This window comes from Sorex araneus, chromosome 2 (genome assembly GCF_027595985.1).
Source record: "Sorex araneus isolate mSorAra2 chromosome 2, mSorAra2.pri, whole genome shotgun sequence".
Lineage (NCBI taxonomy): Eukaryota > Metazoa > Chordata > Mammalia > Eulipotyphla > Soricidae > Sorex > Sorex araneus.
This window is the reverse complement of record NC_073303.1, coordinates 379,945,593-379,962,926: the sequence shown is the minus strand read 5'-3', so window position 1 is coordinate 379,962,926 and position 17,334 is coordinate 379,945,593. Positions and strand designations below refer to the sequence as shown.

Sequence of the window (17,334 nt, the reverse complement as noted above, 5' to 3'; positions counted from 1 at the left end):
CCTTCTGGAACCTCCATCCTTCTCTGGCTGGCCTCCTGGTGGTGGTGTGGCTCGTCAGGGGTGCTGCTGTAAACATGCCAGCAGCCATGCAGCGGCCTCTGTGCAAGCCCCCATTCCTCCCCAGGGGCTCCCCATCCGCTGGTTCCCACCAGCTTCTCGGCCCTCAATGCACTCCTCCCTCGGACTGGCGAGCCCCACACTCAGGGCATCAGCACGGCCAGGTCAGTCCCCAAGGACAGGCCCTTCGGCCTCCCAGATCCGGCCTTGAACTAAGAGGCTCATACCCTTAAAGTCTCCTGGTTCACTTTAATTCTTTGCCAGTTTAATTCAAGTGGGAGCTTCTTTATGAAAAACACTCATGGTACGAGCAACATTGTCAAATGGTCTCTCCTCCCTCTGCAGACCCTTCCCCCTCCTGTCACTATCCACAGGCACGGGAGATGGAACTGTCTCAGCCCCCTCCCCTCTGTTGGCCTCAGTACCTTACCCTCAGATCACCTCAGCACCCTCCCCTCAGATCACCTCAGCACCTCCCCTCTGATGGCCTCAGCCCCCTCCTGTCAGATCACCTCAGCCCCTCCCCTCTGGTCACCTCAGCCCCCTCCTGTCAGATCACCTCAGCGATCCTCCTCGCTGAGAAGAGCTACAGGTGGCTGCTTCTCAGGTGACAATGGCGTGGGGTGTCCTTAGCACTGTGCCCTGTAGTGTTCTTGTGTCCATTTTATGAAAGCAAGAGACATTTGTTCTATTTAAGAAAAGGGAGAGGTGAGGAGAAGGGAGAAGGGGAGAAGGGCGTAGTGTGGGAGAGGAGCGGCTCTGAGGGAGGAGCTGCGGCCGGCTGCCCAGCGGCTGACAGTTTCCCAGGTGAGCACAGTAAGAGAGAAATTGGCTGCGGCCCCGCCTCACCTCGCCCCCAGCCCTCAGGAAACGCTGCCAGATCCTGTGATTTCCCTTTGCCGGAAAATAACACACTTGTAAGTAAGAAAAACACTCGGAGCAACAATGTTTATTTCAACAAACACAGGGAAATTGGTCCGAGTCACAGCAGCTAGACTTGGCAGGGACGAGGCGGGGCTGCGGGAAGGCCAGCTCCCCCTGCGCGGCACCGGGGCTGGGCAAGCGAATATCATGCCAAAGGGACACGGCGTTCACGGAGCTGCCAGGAGCCGGTCCGGAGACCCAGGAGAGAAGAGCGAGCGTGTGAGCAGGAGGGCGGCCGGGCACAGAGGGCAGAGCCGGCGTGTCGTCACGGAAACTCAGCGGGCTTCTTGCCCCCAGGGGGCGGTGCTCCCGGTCGGTGCTCCCGGGAACCCCCAAAGCACGGCGACAGCGTTTCCCTCTTAGAGACAGGGAGCCCAGGCAGCAGCCCCCGGGGACCCTGCTCCTGACTCGACACGTGGCTGTTTTGAAAACTGGGGGGGGGGGGGGTGCACCCACCGACAGACACGGCGGTGCTCTCTGCCACCAAGCGACTTTGTCTGACGCTGTGCGAGGAACCGGCGCGTCCCCTGCAGCCGCTCCCGCGGGCAAGCACACGGCTCCCGCTGTGGAAGCGTCCCCCCTCACGCAGCCTGGGCAGCCCCGCACTCGGGACCCAGCGCCCCCCCTGCACGTGGCAGCCAGCACGGCAGTGCTCACGGAGCCCCGGGCTCAGTCTTGCCCCGGCCCAGCCGACACAGCGGCCCGGGCCTGGGAACGTGGCGCTCCGGCGGGCAGAGCTGCGTCAGGCTCAGGGCTGGGCCCTCAGCGCAGCAGGCGGGGGTGGGGACGGAGGGGCCACGTGGGAGCTGCCCGCCCACCCGGGCAGAGGACGGCTGGGCCACGAGGGGGCTGAGCGCGGCTGGGCCCAGGAGCCAGGTACGGGTGGGCACCCGGCGCAGACCCACGAAGGGGGGGCACAGCAGGAGGGTGGGCTTGCTGAGCGGGGCTGCGGGTGGGGGCGCAGGAGCACGCAGCCCGCAGCCAGCCCTGGGCCCCGAAATACCCCGGGGCACCCCCACCCCGGGTGAGAGCCGCGGATCCGAGCACTGGCCAGCCGCCATGGCCCGGGGCAGCCACGTCACAGGGAAGCAGCGGCTACCCCGGGCGGGTCCACATGGCCGTAGGCCAGCACTCTCGGGCTCTGCCCCTCGCCGGCCACTGCGGGAGGGGGTGCCTGGACGCCCGCAGGGTCTCATGGGGGGGGGGGTGCTGTCTCTGACCAGCAGAGCCCAGCGGCCGTCAGCAGCTGGCGGGAGCAGCGGGAAGCAGGCGGGTCAGGCGGCAGGAAGGCCCAGGCCGGTGTGGCCCACCCGCCCTGCAGGCCCCCCGGGCCTCGTGTGGCCGACCCGCCCTGCAGCCCCCCCCCCCCGGCAGAGGCTGTGCCTGCGTCCCCCAAGCAGCAGTGCCAGCTGTCTCCCCCAGGCGGCCTGGCCTGCGCAGGGGAGGGGACCGCGGCCCTCGCACCCAGGGCACCCCTGCGGGACCCGGGAGAGCTGAGCCCACAGGGGCCTGTTCGGGTCGGCCCGGCCACCACCAGGAGCAACGCCTCGAGCTGGGGTCACTCGCGCCCCCCAGGCCTCCTGCCCACAGCGGACACGAGTGCGCATCCTCGCGCTTCCCGGCGGGAACTCCGAGCGCGAGACCAGCGGCGGCCTGAGTCGCGAGCAGAGGCCTCGCCGCGTCCTTTCCGTCAAAAACGGGGTTTCCTGGTGAAGTCCTTTTTGAGCAGGGGAGTATCGCACACCAAGGCGTTTGCAGTTTAGCCTGGGACTACACACACCCGTGCTCAGTCAACGCTCACGCTCACGCCGGCCTCAAAACCCCTTTTTTAAAAAACAAAAAAGTGAATTCCTGCTTTTGCGTCCTCCTGAAGGACACAGAGATCCTGCAGTCTGGCCCACCTCCCCGTGGGACACCCCCTCTTCTCCCACTTCTCACTGGAAACATCCACAGCTGTGAAGCTGCCGTGAAACACACACGTGGTGTTTTCATGCCACAAAGACTACAAATCAGGCTGATTTTACCACAGACGAACACGTCAAGCGGGAAGAAAACGTGGGGCCCAGGAAGCAGCCCTGGAGGACCCTCCCCACGACCCCCGGGGCCGGGAGACACCTGTGGGCCCACCCCTGCCGGTCCACTGGCCTCCCGTGGCCCCGTGACCTCGCACGACTGACCCAGTCTGGCCGCTGGAGCCCGTGGAACTGGTTTTCGCAGCTCGTCCCCTGGTCCCTCTGGCGGCCCCCACTCACGGCTCAGCCCAGATCTTGGGTGTGGCCCCCGCCCCCCCCCCCGGGCCACCGCAGAGCTCGGCTGCTTCCCTGGCGGTGGGCACTGCCCTCTCCCGCTCCACCACCAGAGCGGCCGCCTGTGGCACGTCAGCCCCCTCCCACAGCCCGTGGCAGAGGACGGCCCCCCACGAGCCCCTGCAGCTTCGGCCCGGCCCCGCCCACCAGAGCCCCCCCGCAGCCGCGAGCCCTGTGCCCTGCAGGGGCGCCCTGCCAAGGGCCAGCCATGCGGGGCAGCGCATGACGGCGTTTAGAACGAGCTCTGCTGACCTCGTCCCCAGGAACTGGAGAACGAGCTCCGCGTGTCCATCCAAACATGCTTCAACATGCGGCCCAGGCCCCACCCTGTGGGAGCTCATTTCACGCGGGGGGGGGGGGTCCTGGGTGCGGGGTCAGGCGGTGGGCGTCCAGCCGGTGAGCCCGATGCTGGGCAGCTGGGGAACAGCGGGGTCCGGGGGGCTGGCGGGCGAGTGGCGCGGTGGCCGCGGGGCCGCCCGGCCTCACACGTGCGTGCAGTTGGTGGACGGGGGCGTGTCCGCGCGGCTCCGGCCCTCCCGGGCCCCGTCGGCGGGCGGCGGGCCCAGGCGGCACTGGAAGACCTGCCGGTAGGCCTTGCGGAAGTTCTCGGAGAGGAAGGCGTAGATGATGGGGTTCACCGAGGAGTTGCTGTACACCAGGCAGTGTGCCACGACCCGGAAGACGAAGGAGGCCGTGTTCAGCGGGAAGGACCCGAACTCCGCCCAGAGGTGGATGACGTGGTGCGGCAGCCAGGAGATCCCGAAGACCACCACCACCGCCAGCACCGTCTGCGCCGTCTGCGGGGAGGACTCCGTCAGAGCCGGGCCGGGGAGGAGGGCACGGGGAGCACGGGGAGCACAGGGAGGGAGAGCAGGAAAGGGGGACACGGGCCCCGGGAGGAGGACATGGGGTGACGGGCACCGGATGGGGGGGACACAGGACAGAAGAGAGAATAGTCCGTGCCCAGCTCTGGACGTGCAGTGGGCCCGTCTCTGCTCCCTCCTGAAGAGTAAGGGTTAGGACCCTGCACGGTGACACAGAGAGGGACAGAGCCGGGCAGTGATGCACAGTGATCCACGGTTACGGGCGGAAACGGGCAGAGACACAGAAGTGAACAGCGATGAAATACACAGAGATGGACAGTGATGATGGACACAGATGGGCAGTATGGACAGAGGTGGACGTTGATGGACACAGATGGGCAGTGATGGACAGAGGTGGACGTTGATGGACGTTGATGGATGTTGATGGATGTTGATGGACAGAATGGACACTGATGGGCAGTGAGGACGGGTCAGCACTGGCGGTCACTGAGCTGAGCCGGGCGCCCCTTCCCTCCCGTCACCTGAGCGCCCCCAGGCCAGAGGCCCCTGCACGTGCCACGCCCACTTCCCAGGGGGTCACCCTGGCCGCTCCATGTGCTGCTCCTTTCCCAAGCCAGAGGGGCTCGAGTGGACGGGAGGCCCCGTGGTCAGCATCAGCTCTGGGTCACTGTCACAGCACGAGCCCACCACACACACACACCCGCCCCCCGAAGAGCCTGGTGCCAGGGCCCCGTGGGACCACGAGCTGCCCAGCCCCGGCCTCTCCTGGCTGCCCCAAGTCCAGTATTATTCAAGGTACCAACTACACGGACACGGTGCGTTCAAGCCCAAAGGGCACTTTGCAGGGGGGTGGGGGGGAGGGACGGGCACGCAGCTCCCGGCTCAGGGCCCAGATGCCGGGAAGGGTCCTGGGGACCTCGGGGACCTTCCTCCTCCCACCGACCCGAGCCCGTCCCCCAGACTCCCGTCTCTGTCTCCACCCAGCAGGGCAGGAGACCCCCATGGGCAGGGCATCCTCCGCACGGACAGGCTGGTGTGAGAACGGCCGGACTCGGGCAGCCGGGCGGGGCGGGGTGGGCGCGAGCAGTGGGACTGCCCGGGGCGGGCTGGTGGGGCTGGCCACCTCGAGCAGGCCACGGCCGGGCGGCGGGGAATAGGAGCTGTGTGACTCAGACGTCCTGTGACTCAGCAGCCCACACTCGCCGTCCACTGCGGGCTGAGCGGCCAGAGGGCCCGGCCTGGGTGCAGATGATCCCTCTGACCCCGGAGACTCGCGGACACGCTCCCGTCTCTGCTAACAGTGGGCGCGGGACCGTCACGCACCGGGTCGTGGAGACGCAAGAACCACAGCACCCAGTCAGGACTCCGGGGAACCTACTGACCGGCACTGACCATCTGCCCACCACTGTCCATCTCTGACCACGTCCTGCTGCCGCCAACCCTGCACCCTCTGAGTCTAGCCACACAGCATGCAGTTTACACAGCACACACATGACATAGCACATACAACACAGCACACACACAACATACAGCACACACAGTACCCGCACACACACACCCACACACACAAACAGCAGACACAAAGCACACACAACATAGCACACTCAGCACACTCGTCACTATAAGCACAGCACATAAGCACACACAGAACACACAGCAATATAGCACACACAACACATACACCATACACACAACACACACAGTACACAGCAGACACAGTGTATAGAGTACACACAGCACACACAGCACATACACAGTACACAGCACGCACACACGCACAGTACACACACCTGGTACACAGAGCACACACAGCACACACACACAGCCTGTCCCTGCCCCTCTCTCTCTCTCCTGCTCTCCCTCCTCCCTGTCCTCCTCCTCCTGCTTCTCTCCCTCCTCCTCCTCGGTGCAGGGCTGCGTGCCGCGGTCTGTGGCCAGGAGGGTCAGGGCTGCACTGGCTCCTTTGAGACCCTGAAAGCAGCCCCCAGGCGCTCGCCACTGGCCAGGGCCCTCCCCCGCCCCGGACTCTGCTCTCCCCCAGAGCACGGCGTGCCTTAGAGACGGCCCGGCACCCTCTGACCCCTGGGATGGCACGCTGGCCGCCGCCTTCCAGGGTGGCCTGGAGGCTCTGACCACGCGCCTCCCTCCCGCACCCGAGATGCTCAGGGACCGTCTCCCTGGGGAAGGGCCACTGCCCTCACCGTCTCTCCAGGGCCGGCACCCTGCTCTCTGGGAGAGTGTCCAGCGGCTGGGGGCGGAGTCTCAAGGCTCTCCCCGCCCTTAACTCCTCCCAGGTCCCTGACTCCTCCCCTGGGGCTCCTAACTCCTCCCCCGGGCCCCTAACTCCTCCCCAGGTCTCTGACTCCTCCCCAGGCCCCTGACTCTTCCCCGGGGTCCCTAACTCCTCCCTCGGGCCCCTAACTCCTCCCCCTGGCCCCTAACTCCTCCCCAGGCCCCTAACTCCTCCCCAGGCCCCTAACTCCTCCCAGGTCTCTGACTCCTCCCCAGGCCCCTAACTCCTCCCAGGTCCCTGACTCCTCCCCCAGGTCTCTAACTCCTCCCCGGGCCCCTAACTCCTCCCAGGTCCCTGACTCCTCCCCCAGGCCCCTAACTCCTCCCAGGTCCCTGACTCCTCCCCCAGGTCTCTAACTCCTCCCCTGGGCCCCTAACTCCTCCCTCAGGCCCCTAACTCATCCCTGGACCCCTAACTCCTCCCAGGTCCCTGACTCCTCCCCCAGGCCCCTAACTCCTTCCAGGTCCCTGACTCCTCCCCCAGGTCTCTAACTCCTCCCCTGGGCCCCTAACTCCTCCCTCAGGCCCCTAACTCATCCCTGGGCCCCTAACTCCTCCCCCGGGCCCCTAACTCCCCCCCTCAGGTCCCTAACTCCTCCCTTGGGCCCCTAACTCCTCGCCCGGGCCCCTAACTCCTCCCCTGGGCCCCTAACTCCTCCCTTGGGTCCCTAACTCCTCCCCTGGGCCCCTAACTCCTCCCCTGGGCCCCTAACTCCTCCCCTGGGCCCCTAACTCCTCCCCTGGGGCCCCTAACTCCCCCCCTCGGGCCCCTAACTCCCCCCGCCGGGCCCCTACCGCTGCTGATTCACAGGCAGCCCTTGCCCTGCGCCTGTGTTGGAATATCAGACGCCCCCCCCAGGAGCCCACGTCTCCCTCCCCCCAGGGACTCTGCTCTCCTAATGGACTGCTCGGGCGGAGCGGGGTGACGGGGAGATGGGCTGTGAAAGCCATTCGCTAAATTGGACAAATGACACCCGGGCGGCGGGCAGGGCAGCGAGCCTGCAGGCGCAGACGCTGGCGGGGCCAGGGGCCTCTCTCGGGACTCTGCTCGCACCCGGGCCGGGCGCCGAGCACCCAGGGCCCCCTCCTCTGCCTCTCACAGAGCAGCCGCCCCCACGCCGCCCGGCCGGGCTGCAGCAGGACGGCCCCACACGGCCCCACACGGCCCCACACGGCCCGAGCCCTCCCGGGCATCCCCTGCCACGGGCTGGTCCCAGGCGTGGAGAAGGAACCTGGGTGGTGGCTGCCCCGACTACCACAGACCCCACTGGAGACCACGCAGTCCCCCCCTGCAGGGGAAGGCACACAGCACAACCACACACAGCACACACACAACACAGCACACACACAGCACACACACACAGCACACACAACACAGCACACACACAACACAGCATACACACAACACACACACAACACAGCACACACACAACACAGCACACACACATCACACACACAACACACACAACACAGCACACACACAACACAGCGCACACACACAGCACACACACAGCACACACAACACACAGCACACACACACAGCACAGCACAGCACACACACACAGCACAGCACACACACAACACAGCACACACAACACACACACAACACAGCACACACACAGCACACACACAACACACAGCACACACACACAGCACACACACAACACACACAACACAGCACACACACAACACAGCACACACAACACACACAGCACAGCACACACACCGCACAGCACACACACAACACACATAGCACACACACAACACACACAACATACACAGCACACACACAGCACACACAAAGCATACAGCACACACAACACACAGCACAGCACACAGCAACAGCGCACACACACAGCACACACACAATACACAGCACATACACAGCACCCAGCAACAGCACACACAGCACACACACAATACACAGCACATACACAGCACACAGCAACAGCACACACAGCACACACCACATAGGACACAACACACAGCACACACACAGCACACGCAGCACGCAGGATGCCCCGCCCCCGCCCACCAGCCCGGCAGCACCTCGCCCTCCTGGTGCTGGGTCCGAGCCCCCAGTTCCTGCCGGCAGCCTGGCCCGCTGGGCGCACGTCCCACCCACGCTCCATTTGTTCCGTGCAAACAAAGAGGCAATTAAGTGTACCTCAGAGACCGGACATCTGTCGAGGCGGGTTGGGTCAGGACTACAGAGGGAGAGACCCACCTCGTTCTCCCACAGGCTCACCTCCTGCTGGCCGAGGCCGGTCTCCACACACGCATGCAACAGCCATGTGCATGGCTGAGGAACACACGCACCTCCACACAAGTGCACGCATGAATTACATGCATGAAAACACACTTGTACATAGGTGCACACATACACAATGCACATGTGCCTCTAAACACATGCGTATATAATAGATGCACACTTGACTATAAACCTACACCCGGGCACATAAAATACATGTGTCTACATATAAACACATGATCATACAGCATGTGCTCTACAAACACATGTATGCATATGCAATGCATGTACAGATAACTAGATTTACGTGCCGTGTGCCTATAAACACATGCAAGTTCGTATAAACAGTTACTGGTACACATGTAAACACATGTTCCTACTTACATGCAGACCACCTGTAAGTACAAGCACATGCAAGGTCACGCGCATGTGGGTCCACACCTGGGCCCCGAAACAGACACACGCGTTGGTGCCCATCCTTGGAGGGGCTGAGCCCGGGACTCGGGGAATCGGGTGCACTCGGCACCCCTCGGTGAGCCGGGCGCCACAGCAGGTGAGCCGTGTTCTAGAAGGGGCCACACTAGAAGGGGCCACACGGTGCCAGCAGCGGGGGTGGGGGGACTCGCAGGGACGCAGCAAAGCGGAACACGGTCTTGGGAAGCGCTGGCTGACTCACGCTGAGGTGTGGGCACTGGGCTCCTCCACAGACACAGCCCCGGGGAGCCTCGGGCACTGCCCACCGGGGAGCCTCGGGCACTGCCCACCCCACCGGGGAGCCTCGGGCACTGCCCGCCGGGGAGCCTCGGGCACTGCCCACTGGGGAGCCTCGGGCACTGCCCACCCCACCGGGGAGCCTCGGGCACTGCCCGCCGGGGAGCCTCGGGCACTGCCCACCCCACCGGGGAGCCTCGGGCACTGCCCGCCGGGGAGCCTCGGGCACTGCCCACTGGGGAGCCTCGGGCACTGCCCACCCCACCGGGGAGCCTCGGGCACTGCCCGCCGGGGGCCCTTGGGCACTGCCCGCCTGCCCGGCGGCCGCATCCCTGCCCCGAGGGACAGGTGCCCGGCCTTTCTCTCCACAGCAGCCCCCGGGCCTCGCTGGCCTTGAACTTGGGTTTTTCAGCTTCTCTGCAGCCTGACTGGACCTGAGGCCAGGCGCCGAGGCCCTTGCCGTGGCACTGCCCGGCCCCGCTGTTCTCCCCGTGGCCACAGCACTGGGCGACAGCGACCAGGTGCAGCCCGCGGGAGACAGGAGGACGCCGAGCTCGGGGCAGCCCGGGCCATGGCGAGACGCCCGCTCTCACCTCGTCCTCAGCCCGTCGGGGACGGGGGGGGGGGGGGTCAGGCCGAGTCCAGGGAGGGGGAGCACGCGTGAGGAGTGAGAGAACACGGGGTGTGCCCGGCCCTCCCACGCCCAGCACGGCTGGAGACGCGGGGACGAGCCCGCAGCCTGGCAGGAGTGGGCTCAGGGGGCACGGCCGTGACCCCCGGGGAAGCTGCTCCCAGGAGGCCCCACGGTGGGGGAGCCCAGGCCAGGCAGGGCAGGGAGGTGGACACGGACACGGAGCCCTCGGGGCGGGGCAGGGCGGGGTCAGGGCAGCGTCCCAGGAAGAGCCGGGATGGCCCTGGGCCGGGAGGCCTCAGGAAGGCGCCGTGGGTTAGCACACATCCCCTCTCGTCCCGCCGGGCACCGAGTCCGAAACCCGGGCTCTGTCTGACCCGCCCAGGTCAGTGCCAGAGTCCAGCGGGCCCAGAGTGCAGCACGGGCTGAGGAGAACAACACACCAACGACGGGCTGGGCCGGGGAGGCAGCAGCCGAGTGGGCGTGAGGCTGGGCACGGCCCCAGAGCACCGCAACCCCGGGAGAAGCAGCCCGGTGAGCACTGCAGCCGGAGCATTGAGCACTGGACGGCCACTACCCAGTCGCACCGGGGCCCAGGTCAGGAGCTGCCGGCCACGTCATGAAAGGGCCTCCGAGAGACAGGAAACACCCACACAGGCACGCGGCCGCCGTACCTTTCTCTTCGACGCCTCTGACTTCTTGGACATGTTCTTCAGCTTCTTGTGCAGGTGATTCAGGACCTGGAGACCAGAGACGCAAAACCAGTTTCCGTGACTCACGGCCGAGCCTGCAGCCCTCGGGACCTTCTTTCAGCCCTGAAGTCTTCGACCAAAGACACGGGGGGTGGGGGGGCGCTGCACGTGCACGGGACTCGCCCGGGGGTGCCCGGAGGACCCCTGAGGAGCTGGTGTGTGAGGCCTGGCGGGCTGCTCAGCAGAGGAGAGCGGGGAACCCAGAGCCAAGACCCCTTCCTGAGGCCGCCGACTGGCATGTACCATCCTCGGGGCCCTTGGGACCGAGAAGGGGCCTGGGGGACCCACCTTGCTCCCGCTCAGGCAGGCCTTGGCTCTCTCCCCCGACCTGCACGCTGGCCCTCCCGCCCAGCCGTGTGGGGTCCCGGGCATGACTTGCTTTCAAGAGAGAACAGGGCGTCCCCCAGCGAGCCCCCCAGAGCTCACGGTGCCGGAGCCCCGGGGCCCCGTCTGTGTGGCCCCACGGGTGCCGGGCCCCTAAGGGCCCGAGTGCAGGACGCGCCGTCCCCTCGCTAGGTTCAGGACAAAGCAGAGCTGAGGCGCTGGGGTCCTCCGGGCCCCCCGCTGGCTGCGGGGCGTGGAGGAGTGAGGACCCACCTAAGCGACAGTCCCCACAGGGGTGTCCAGTGACAGGTGCAGGGACGAGGCAACGCCCGCCGGGACCTATGAGCACTGTCCAGAGCTCCGAGGAAACGCCCCGCCCCGGAAGCAACCTCTCGCCACACAGGCAAACATGAAAACATCCCAGTGATCACGGATTCATTCGACCGTTTCTAAAGAGGCGCTCACGGCTGTGCTGGAGCCTGACCTTCACGGACTCTCCGCGGAGACCGCGGGCTCTGACGGTTTCCACACGCTCTCCAAACCCCAAATTCTTCCCCCAAGGGGCTCGTGGATACGAAGCAGCTTTGGTTCTGATCCAGGCGGTCATGGGCGAAAAGCCGCATCTGTGACTCGTCTCCTGAGCTCCACAGCCCCAAGACCCTCGGTGCCCACGATCCTGGGTCCCGGAATCCTGCCTCTGACCTTCCAGAACCATCCAACAGCTTTGCCCGGGGAGCCTCTGCCCTGCCCGACTGGGGTGGGGACCCAGCGCTGCTGCCAGCACTGGCCTGAGCTCGTGCCTGAGGTGACGCTGGCAGGAGACCCCAAGATCCCTTCAGAAGCCCCCGCGCAGGCTCGCCTGAGGCCACACCCCCCTCTGCTGCCGCAAGCAGGGCCTCCGGGAAACACACTCGTGCTGGGGACCGACCCCCGGCCCCGGCCCAGCAGGGCAGCCCTGCCCCGCCTGCGCAGACAGACAGAGGGACACGGAGGGGGGGCTGTGGGGCTGGGGCTGGAGATGGTCCCCTGATGGCACCGCGGGCACGGGCAGCACACCCAGTCTTCCCATCCCCTCAGCACCTGCTCTCGCCCCCCAGGGACGGGGCGGCCAGAGGCTCCCCCACAGTCACCGATCGTCAAAGCCGGGGGTGGGGGGGAGCCTGTGAGTGCTCGGTGCTGACCCCGATTCGAGCAGAGTCTGCGTCTTGCAGGTGGGGGTCTCTGCGGGATTCCGGCTCCCGACCAGCAGGCACGGGGGTCTCTGTGGAACCCCGGCTCCCAAACAGCAGGTGGGGGTCTCCAGGGGATCCTGGTTCCCGACCAGCAGGTGGGGGGTCTCCGAGGGATCCCCAGTTCCTGACCAGCAGGTGGGGGTCTCGCGGGACCCCTGGCTTCACCAGCACCTCAGCTGGAAGCTCAGCTGTGGGTCAGGCACCGTCCACGCTGTCCCTGGTCTCCGGGAGCACCTGCTGCCCCCAAGGCGGGACCTGCCTGCGCGTCCTGGCAGAGCCCAGGGGAGAGGCTGGTGGGGGGACAGCTGTCCTGCCAAGGCGGGAGTGGCCACTGGGGCTGCAGGCGCAGGTCAGTGTCCCCGGAAGAGCTCATTCTGAGTGGCTGCCGGGTTGGTCCCCTCTGTCTCTGGAGAGGTGGGGGGGGGGGGGCAAGGCTGCAGGAGAGGCCAGGAAGGGGACGGAGAGGGGGAGCTGGAGTCCGAGCGACTCTCTCCTGGCCCCGGCCACGGGGGCATCCCTGGCAAGCTGAGCCCGGGGGGCCTGGGGGTCTCCACGCGGGCTGTGGAGGGCTGGCTGGGGGCGGCGCAGGCCTACCTTGGCGTAGCAGAAGCAGATGAGCAGGAGGGGCAGCAGGTACCCGAAAACGAAGGTGCAGAGCACGTAGGCCTTCTTGTGGCCGCGCTCCGGCCAGAGCTCCCAGCAGAAGGAGTGGTTGCCCTCGTGCTGGATGAGGCGCTGGTGGTAGGCCACGGGCGAGGCCATGGCCACGGACAGCGCCCAGATGCAGCCCACGCCCAGCAGCGCGTTGCGGGACACGCGCAGGGACGAGGAGCGGCGCGCGTGCACGATGGCCACGTAGCGGTCCACGGACATGGCGGCCAGCGTGAAGATGCTGACCAGCATGGACACGGTGAAGAAGTAGTGCGTGAACTTGCAGACGAAGGCGCCCAGCACCCAGCTGGGCAGCACGTACACGGTGGCCTGGAAGGGGATGCAGAAGAGCAGGTAGGCCAGGTCGGCCACGCTCAGGTTGAGGATGAAGACGTTGGTGACGCTGCGCGGCTTCCCGGGCGCGCTGCGCGCCAGCACCGTGATGACCAGGCTGTTGCCCAGCACGCCCAGCGCGAAGATGAGGCCGAAGAGCGCCAGCGTCACCAGGTTCTCCACGCCGACGCCCGTCAGCGACCAGGGCTCGGGCGCGGGGCCCTCGGGGCCGCTGCCGTTGGCGTCGCTCAGGTTGGCGGCCGCCAGCTCCATGGCGCGGGGCGCGGGGGTCCCCGAGAGCCTCACCTGTTGCGGGATCGACTCCTGACGCTGCCCCGCGCCCGCCCCGCCCCGCGCCCCCCAGCCCCGTGCGCCCCGCGCGCCCCCCAAGCCCCGTGCGCCCCCGAACCCCGTGCGTCCCGCCCCGTGCGCCCCCCCAGCCCCGTGCGCTCCGCTCCGTGCGCCCTCCCAGCCCCGTGCACCCTCGAACCCCGTGCGCCCCGCCCCGTGCGCCCCCCCAGCCCCGCTCGGCCCCCACGCCCCCCGCGCCGCGCCCCCAGCCCCGCGCGCAGAGCCCGAGGTGCGGCGGAGGCGCAGAGGCGCGGCCAGGCGCGGCCAGGCGCGGCGGGGCAGCACCCGCGCCCCCAGCGGACACCGGCCCAGCTACCGGGAGGGTCCCCGCCCACCCAGGCTGCGCCCAGCCCGAGGGGCGCGTCCTCCTGCGTCTGGGGCCCCGCGCTGGGCGCACCAGTCGGGCTGTGCCTCCCTGGAACAAGCCGGGCACGGGGCTGGCGCCCAGACCCGGCGTCCCCGCTCCCCCGCCCCACCCCGCCCCACCCCGCCCCCTCGGAGCTGTCACCGCGGGGAAGGGGGGACGAAGACCCCCTCCTCCGGCTGGCCCTGGCGCCTTCTCACTCCGACGCGGTCCGGGAAGGACGCAGCCCTGCTCTCTCGGACACCAGAAGCTGGAAAATGGAGCCCCCGCCCGACCCGGCTGGAGCTGACGCGCGCCCGCCCCTCGCACTCACTCCTGCCCGCTCCCAGCGCCACTTCCCGAGAGCCTGCAGGGGGGCGGGTGCCGCGCAGGGCGCACCCCTCTGCCGCTCTCCCGCCCGCGCCCCTGACCCAGCCCCTGCCACTGTGTGTCCCCCCAGCGCTGAGTCCAGGCTGCTCAGGCCGTGCCCCGAGGGAGCCCCGGCAGGAGACTGCCCTGTCCACCCCCCTGGGCCGGCCCCTCCTCACAGCCCCCCATGCGACACCCAGTCTGTGGCCCCGGGACAGCTGCGGCCCTGGCGGGACTCAGGGTCAGGGAGGAGCTGGTGCCGGCAGGGGGCCACCTGTGTCCCGAGCAGGGCAGGAAGGACTGAGGACAGGACTCAGCCAGGGGGGGGAGCAGGACAGCCCAGAGGGGCGGAATGAGCCCGTGGTCCAGCTAGGGCCCAGTGGAGCAGGCTGGGGGCCGGGGACACCTGCTCTCAGGGCATCCTGGGAGGGGTCAGTCACGCTGGGCTCAGAGGAGGGGCGGGCAGGAGATGCGGTGTCCTGCTGGGCCATCCCGGCCATTCCGGCCGGCTCTCAGCTCTCAGACGGGCAATGCTGCCCCCTGGGGGCGAGGAGCGGGCCTGGTGGGCTCAGGACTGGAGCGTTTGGGGGCGCCTCCTGCCTGCCTATCAGAGGCGGGGGGTGGGGAGGAGGTTCTGGAGGGGGACGTCCCTGTGGCCCACGGCTGGAAGGCGGTGACGCCTCGGGTTCCAGGCCGCCCCGGGCCGTGCAGCAGACGCTGGCCCGGCCCTGCCCGTTCCTCTGTGCATCTGGGGTCACTGTCCTCCTGACCCAACCCCTCGCCCCCAGGGTGTCCGAGTCCTGGGCCGCACTCCCAGGGGACAGGCCTTGTCCTCCGGCTGCCCGGACTCCGGGGCCAGTCCCGGCTTGGGTGCGGCTTTGCCAGTGCCAGAAAGGGGGGGAGGGAAGGGTGGGAGGCTTGACCCCGGGGCTCAGCCTTCCAGCCGCCCTCGAGGTGCTTCGGGCCCTCGCCCTCCCTTGTGTCGTGAGGGGGCACAGGCCGCGTCCCTGGGCCGCCCGCTGCACGGAAGAACAGTGCGTTCTCCGAGGAGGACTGAGCACCCAGGACTTGCCGGGTTCACTGGGCGGCGAGACTCAGGTGCAGAGGAGAGGAAGAGGGTGGGCGGGGAGGGGCGGCCAGCAGGCTGCTGTGGCACAGCCTGGCCCTGCCCTGTGGCTAACGCTGCTCAGCCCTGGGGTGGGCGTGGCCCCGACGTCCCCAGCTGCCGCCCAGAGCCGCGTCCCCCAGCCCGGGGTCTGCAGCTGCCCGCTGCTGCCCTGGGCTTTGAGGCTTTGGAGACTTTCTCTGCCCGAAGGGCTGGTTCCCCCCGGGCCTGCCCGGGCCGGGAGGACCCTGACAGCCTGTGGCCAGAGGGAGGCCAGCGGGCAGCGGGCTGGACACTGAGGCTGAGTTCCCGGGCGAGGCCTCGCACCCTGGCTCTCTCGGCTGCTCTCGGGCTTCCCCCCGCGCGCCCTCCCTTCTCCCTCACCCGAGCTGTCCCTGGGGGGCCCTGCAGTCCCCACCTGGGCAGAGCCGCCTCTCGGCCGTGGGACCGAGTCCAGGAGGTTCTCGGGCGGGGCCTGAGGGCTGCAGGGTCCTTCACGGCCGCAGGGGACGTGGAGCCCAGCTGCCCTCGGGGTGGGCACTGCACCCCCGGGAGTGGCTGCCATCCACGCGGCTGCCCGTGTCCCCACCTCCAGCACGGGGGCCGCCGCCCCGGCAGGACCGGCCCCCGGAGGACACGGCCCGTCCTGTCCCCAGCCGTGGAGCCGGGCGGATCCGAGGGGCCACACCTGCCCCTGCCCGGCCGCCCCGAGCCCTGGGCCCAGCACAGCCCCCATCGGCAGGTCAGGGGTCCCGTGCGGGGGGGTCCCCGCCCCACCCTGGCCCACCTGTCAGCCTGTGAGGCCGCAGGAGAGCTGGGAGACGCCTGGAAAAGCCCAGTCAGGGGCCGGAACCCGCATCCGGCCCACGGTCAGCAGGGGCCTCGCGGCTGGGCACAGAGTGGACGGAGACGCCCTCACCGGGGTCTCTGCCCCCGCTGGGCCCACCTCCGCCTCCCACTCGGCGGCAGCTCCGGTCTCCGGCACCCTCTCTGCCCTCAGGGGCTGGCACAGCCTGCGACCCTGCCACCTGCCCCCGGGCAGCCACTCGCCTCCCCGCCCCCCAGTCCCTCCCTCTCCCTCCCTCCCTCCCTCTTCCCCCTCTCTCTTTCTCTCTCCCTCTCCCTCCCTCCCCCCTCTCCCCTCTCTCCCTCTCTCTCTCTTCCTCTCTCTCTCTCCTCTCTCTCTCCCCCCTCTCTCCCCTCTCCCCTCTCCCCCTCTCTCTCTTTCTCCCTCCTTCTCCCTCCCTCCCTCTCCCCCCTCCCCCTCTCTCTTTCTCCCTCTCTCTCTCCCTTCCTCCCTCTCCAACTCTCCCCTCTCCCTTTCCCCCTCCCCCTCTCCCTCCCCTTCCCCCACGCTCCCCCCTCCCTTTCCCTCCCCCTTTCACCCTTTGTTGCAAGCACTGGGAGTTCATTTCTTTTCCTCAGAGCACCATGATTCACGAATCATTGTAGCTGGGATTTAGACACTCGGTGTCGGTGTCGTCACTGCCCCCACCCGTGCTCCCAGGCTCCCCCACCCCCACGCCCACCCAGCCGGCCCCTCGACAGGCACTTTCTAGGTTCTGTTGCTGATCACAGTGCCCTTGGCCCTGCCACTCCAGACCCCCACTGACCCCGCCCCCTGCTTCCGTGTACCTGTGTGTGTGTGTGCGTGTGCGTGTGTGTGTGTGTGTGTGTGTGTGTGTGTGTGTCCCCTCCTTTCCCTTCCTTCTCCCTCCTCTCTGGGGCTGCAGGTAAGCGCGGGGTCTTACAAACTGTCACTGGTCTCAGGGCCCCCACACCCTCACTCTGCTCCTTCCTGCTCATTTTCCCTCAACCTCTCTCGGCTCTGCCAGGCAGATGGGTGGGTGCCCAGCGATGGCGCACAGGCTGGGTGGC

General features: G+C 67.7%; 1 protein-coding gene across 1 annotated transcript; it reads right to left on the bottom strand.

The window, feature by feature from the left end:
* Window positions 1–1,010: 1,010 nt before the first annotated feature.
* GALR1 (galanin receptor 1) lies at window positions 1,011–13,647 on the bottom strand. Its single transcript, XM_004604236.2, has 3 exons — window positions 12,899–13,647; window positions 10,671–10,736; window positions 1,011–4,084 (listed from the first exon to the last, which is right to left on the bottom strand). The coding sequence occupies exons 1-3, from the start codon at window positions 13,559–13,561 to the stop codon at window positions 3,770–3,772; spliced, it is 1,044 nt and encodes a 347-aa protein (XP_004604293.1). The 5' UTR covers window positions 13,562–13,647; the 3' UTR covers window positions 1,011–3,769.
* Between the last annotated feature and the right edge of the window lie 3,687 nt (window positions 13,648–17,334).

Excerpts from the sequence above, each read along its gene's own strand:
- GALR1 (XM_004604236.2), bottom strand. The coding sequence starts at position 13,561 with ATGGAGCTGGCGGCCGCCAACCTGAGCGACGCCAACGGCAGCGGCCCC. Across the intron at positions 10,737-12,898 it reads TCTGCTTCTGCTACGCCAAG|GTCCTGAATCACCTGCACAA; the intron begins GTAGGCCTGCGC and ends TCTGGTCTCCAG. Across the intron at positions 4,085-10,670 it reads CAGAGGCGTCGAAGAGAAAG|ACGGCGCAGACGGTGCTGGC; the intron begins GTACGGCGGCCG and ends TCCTCCCCGCAG.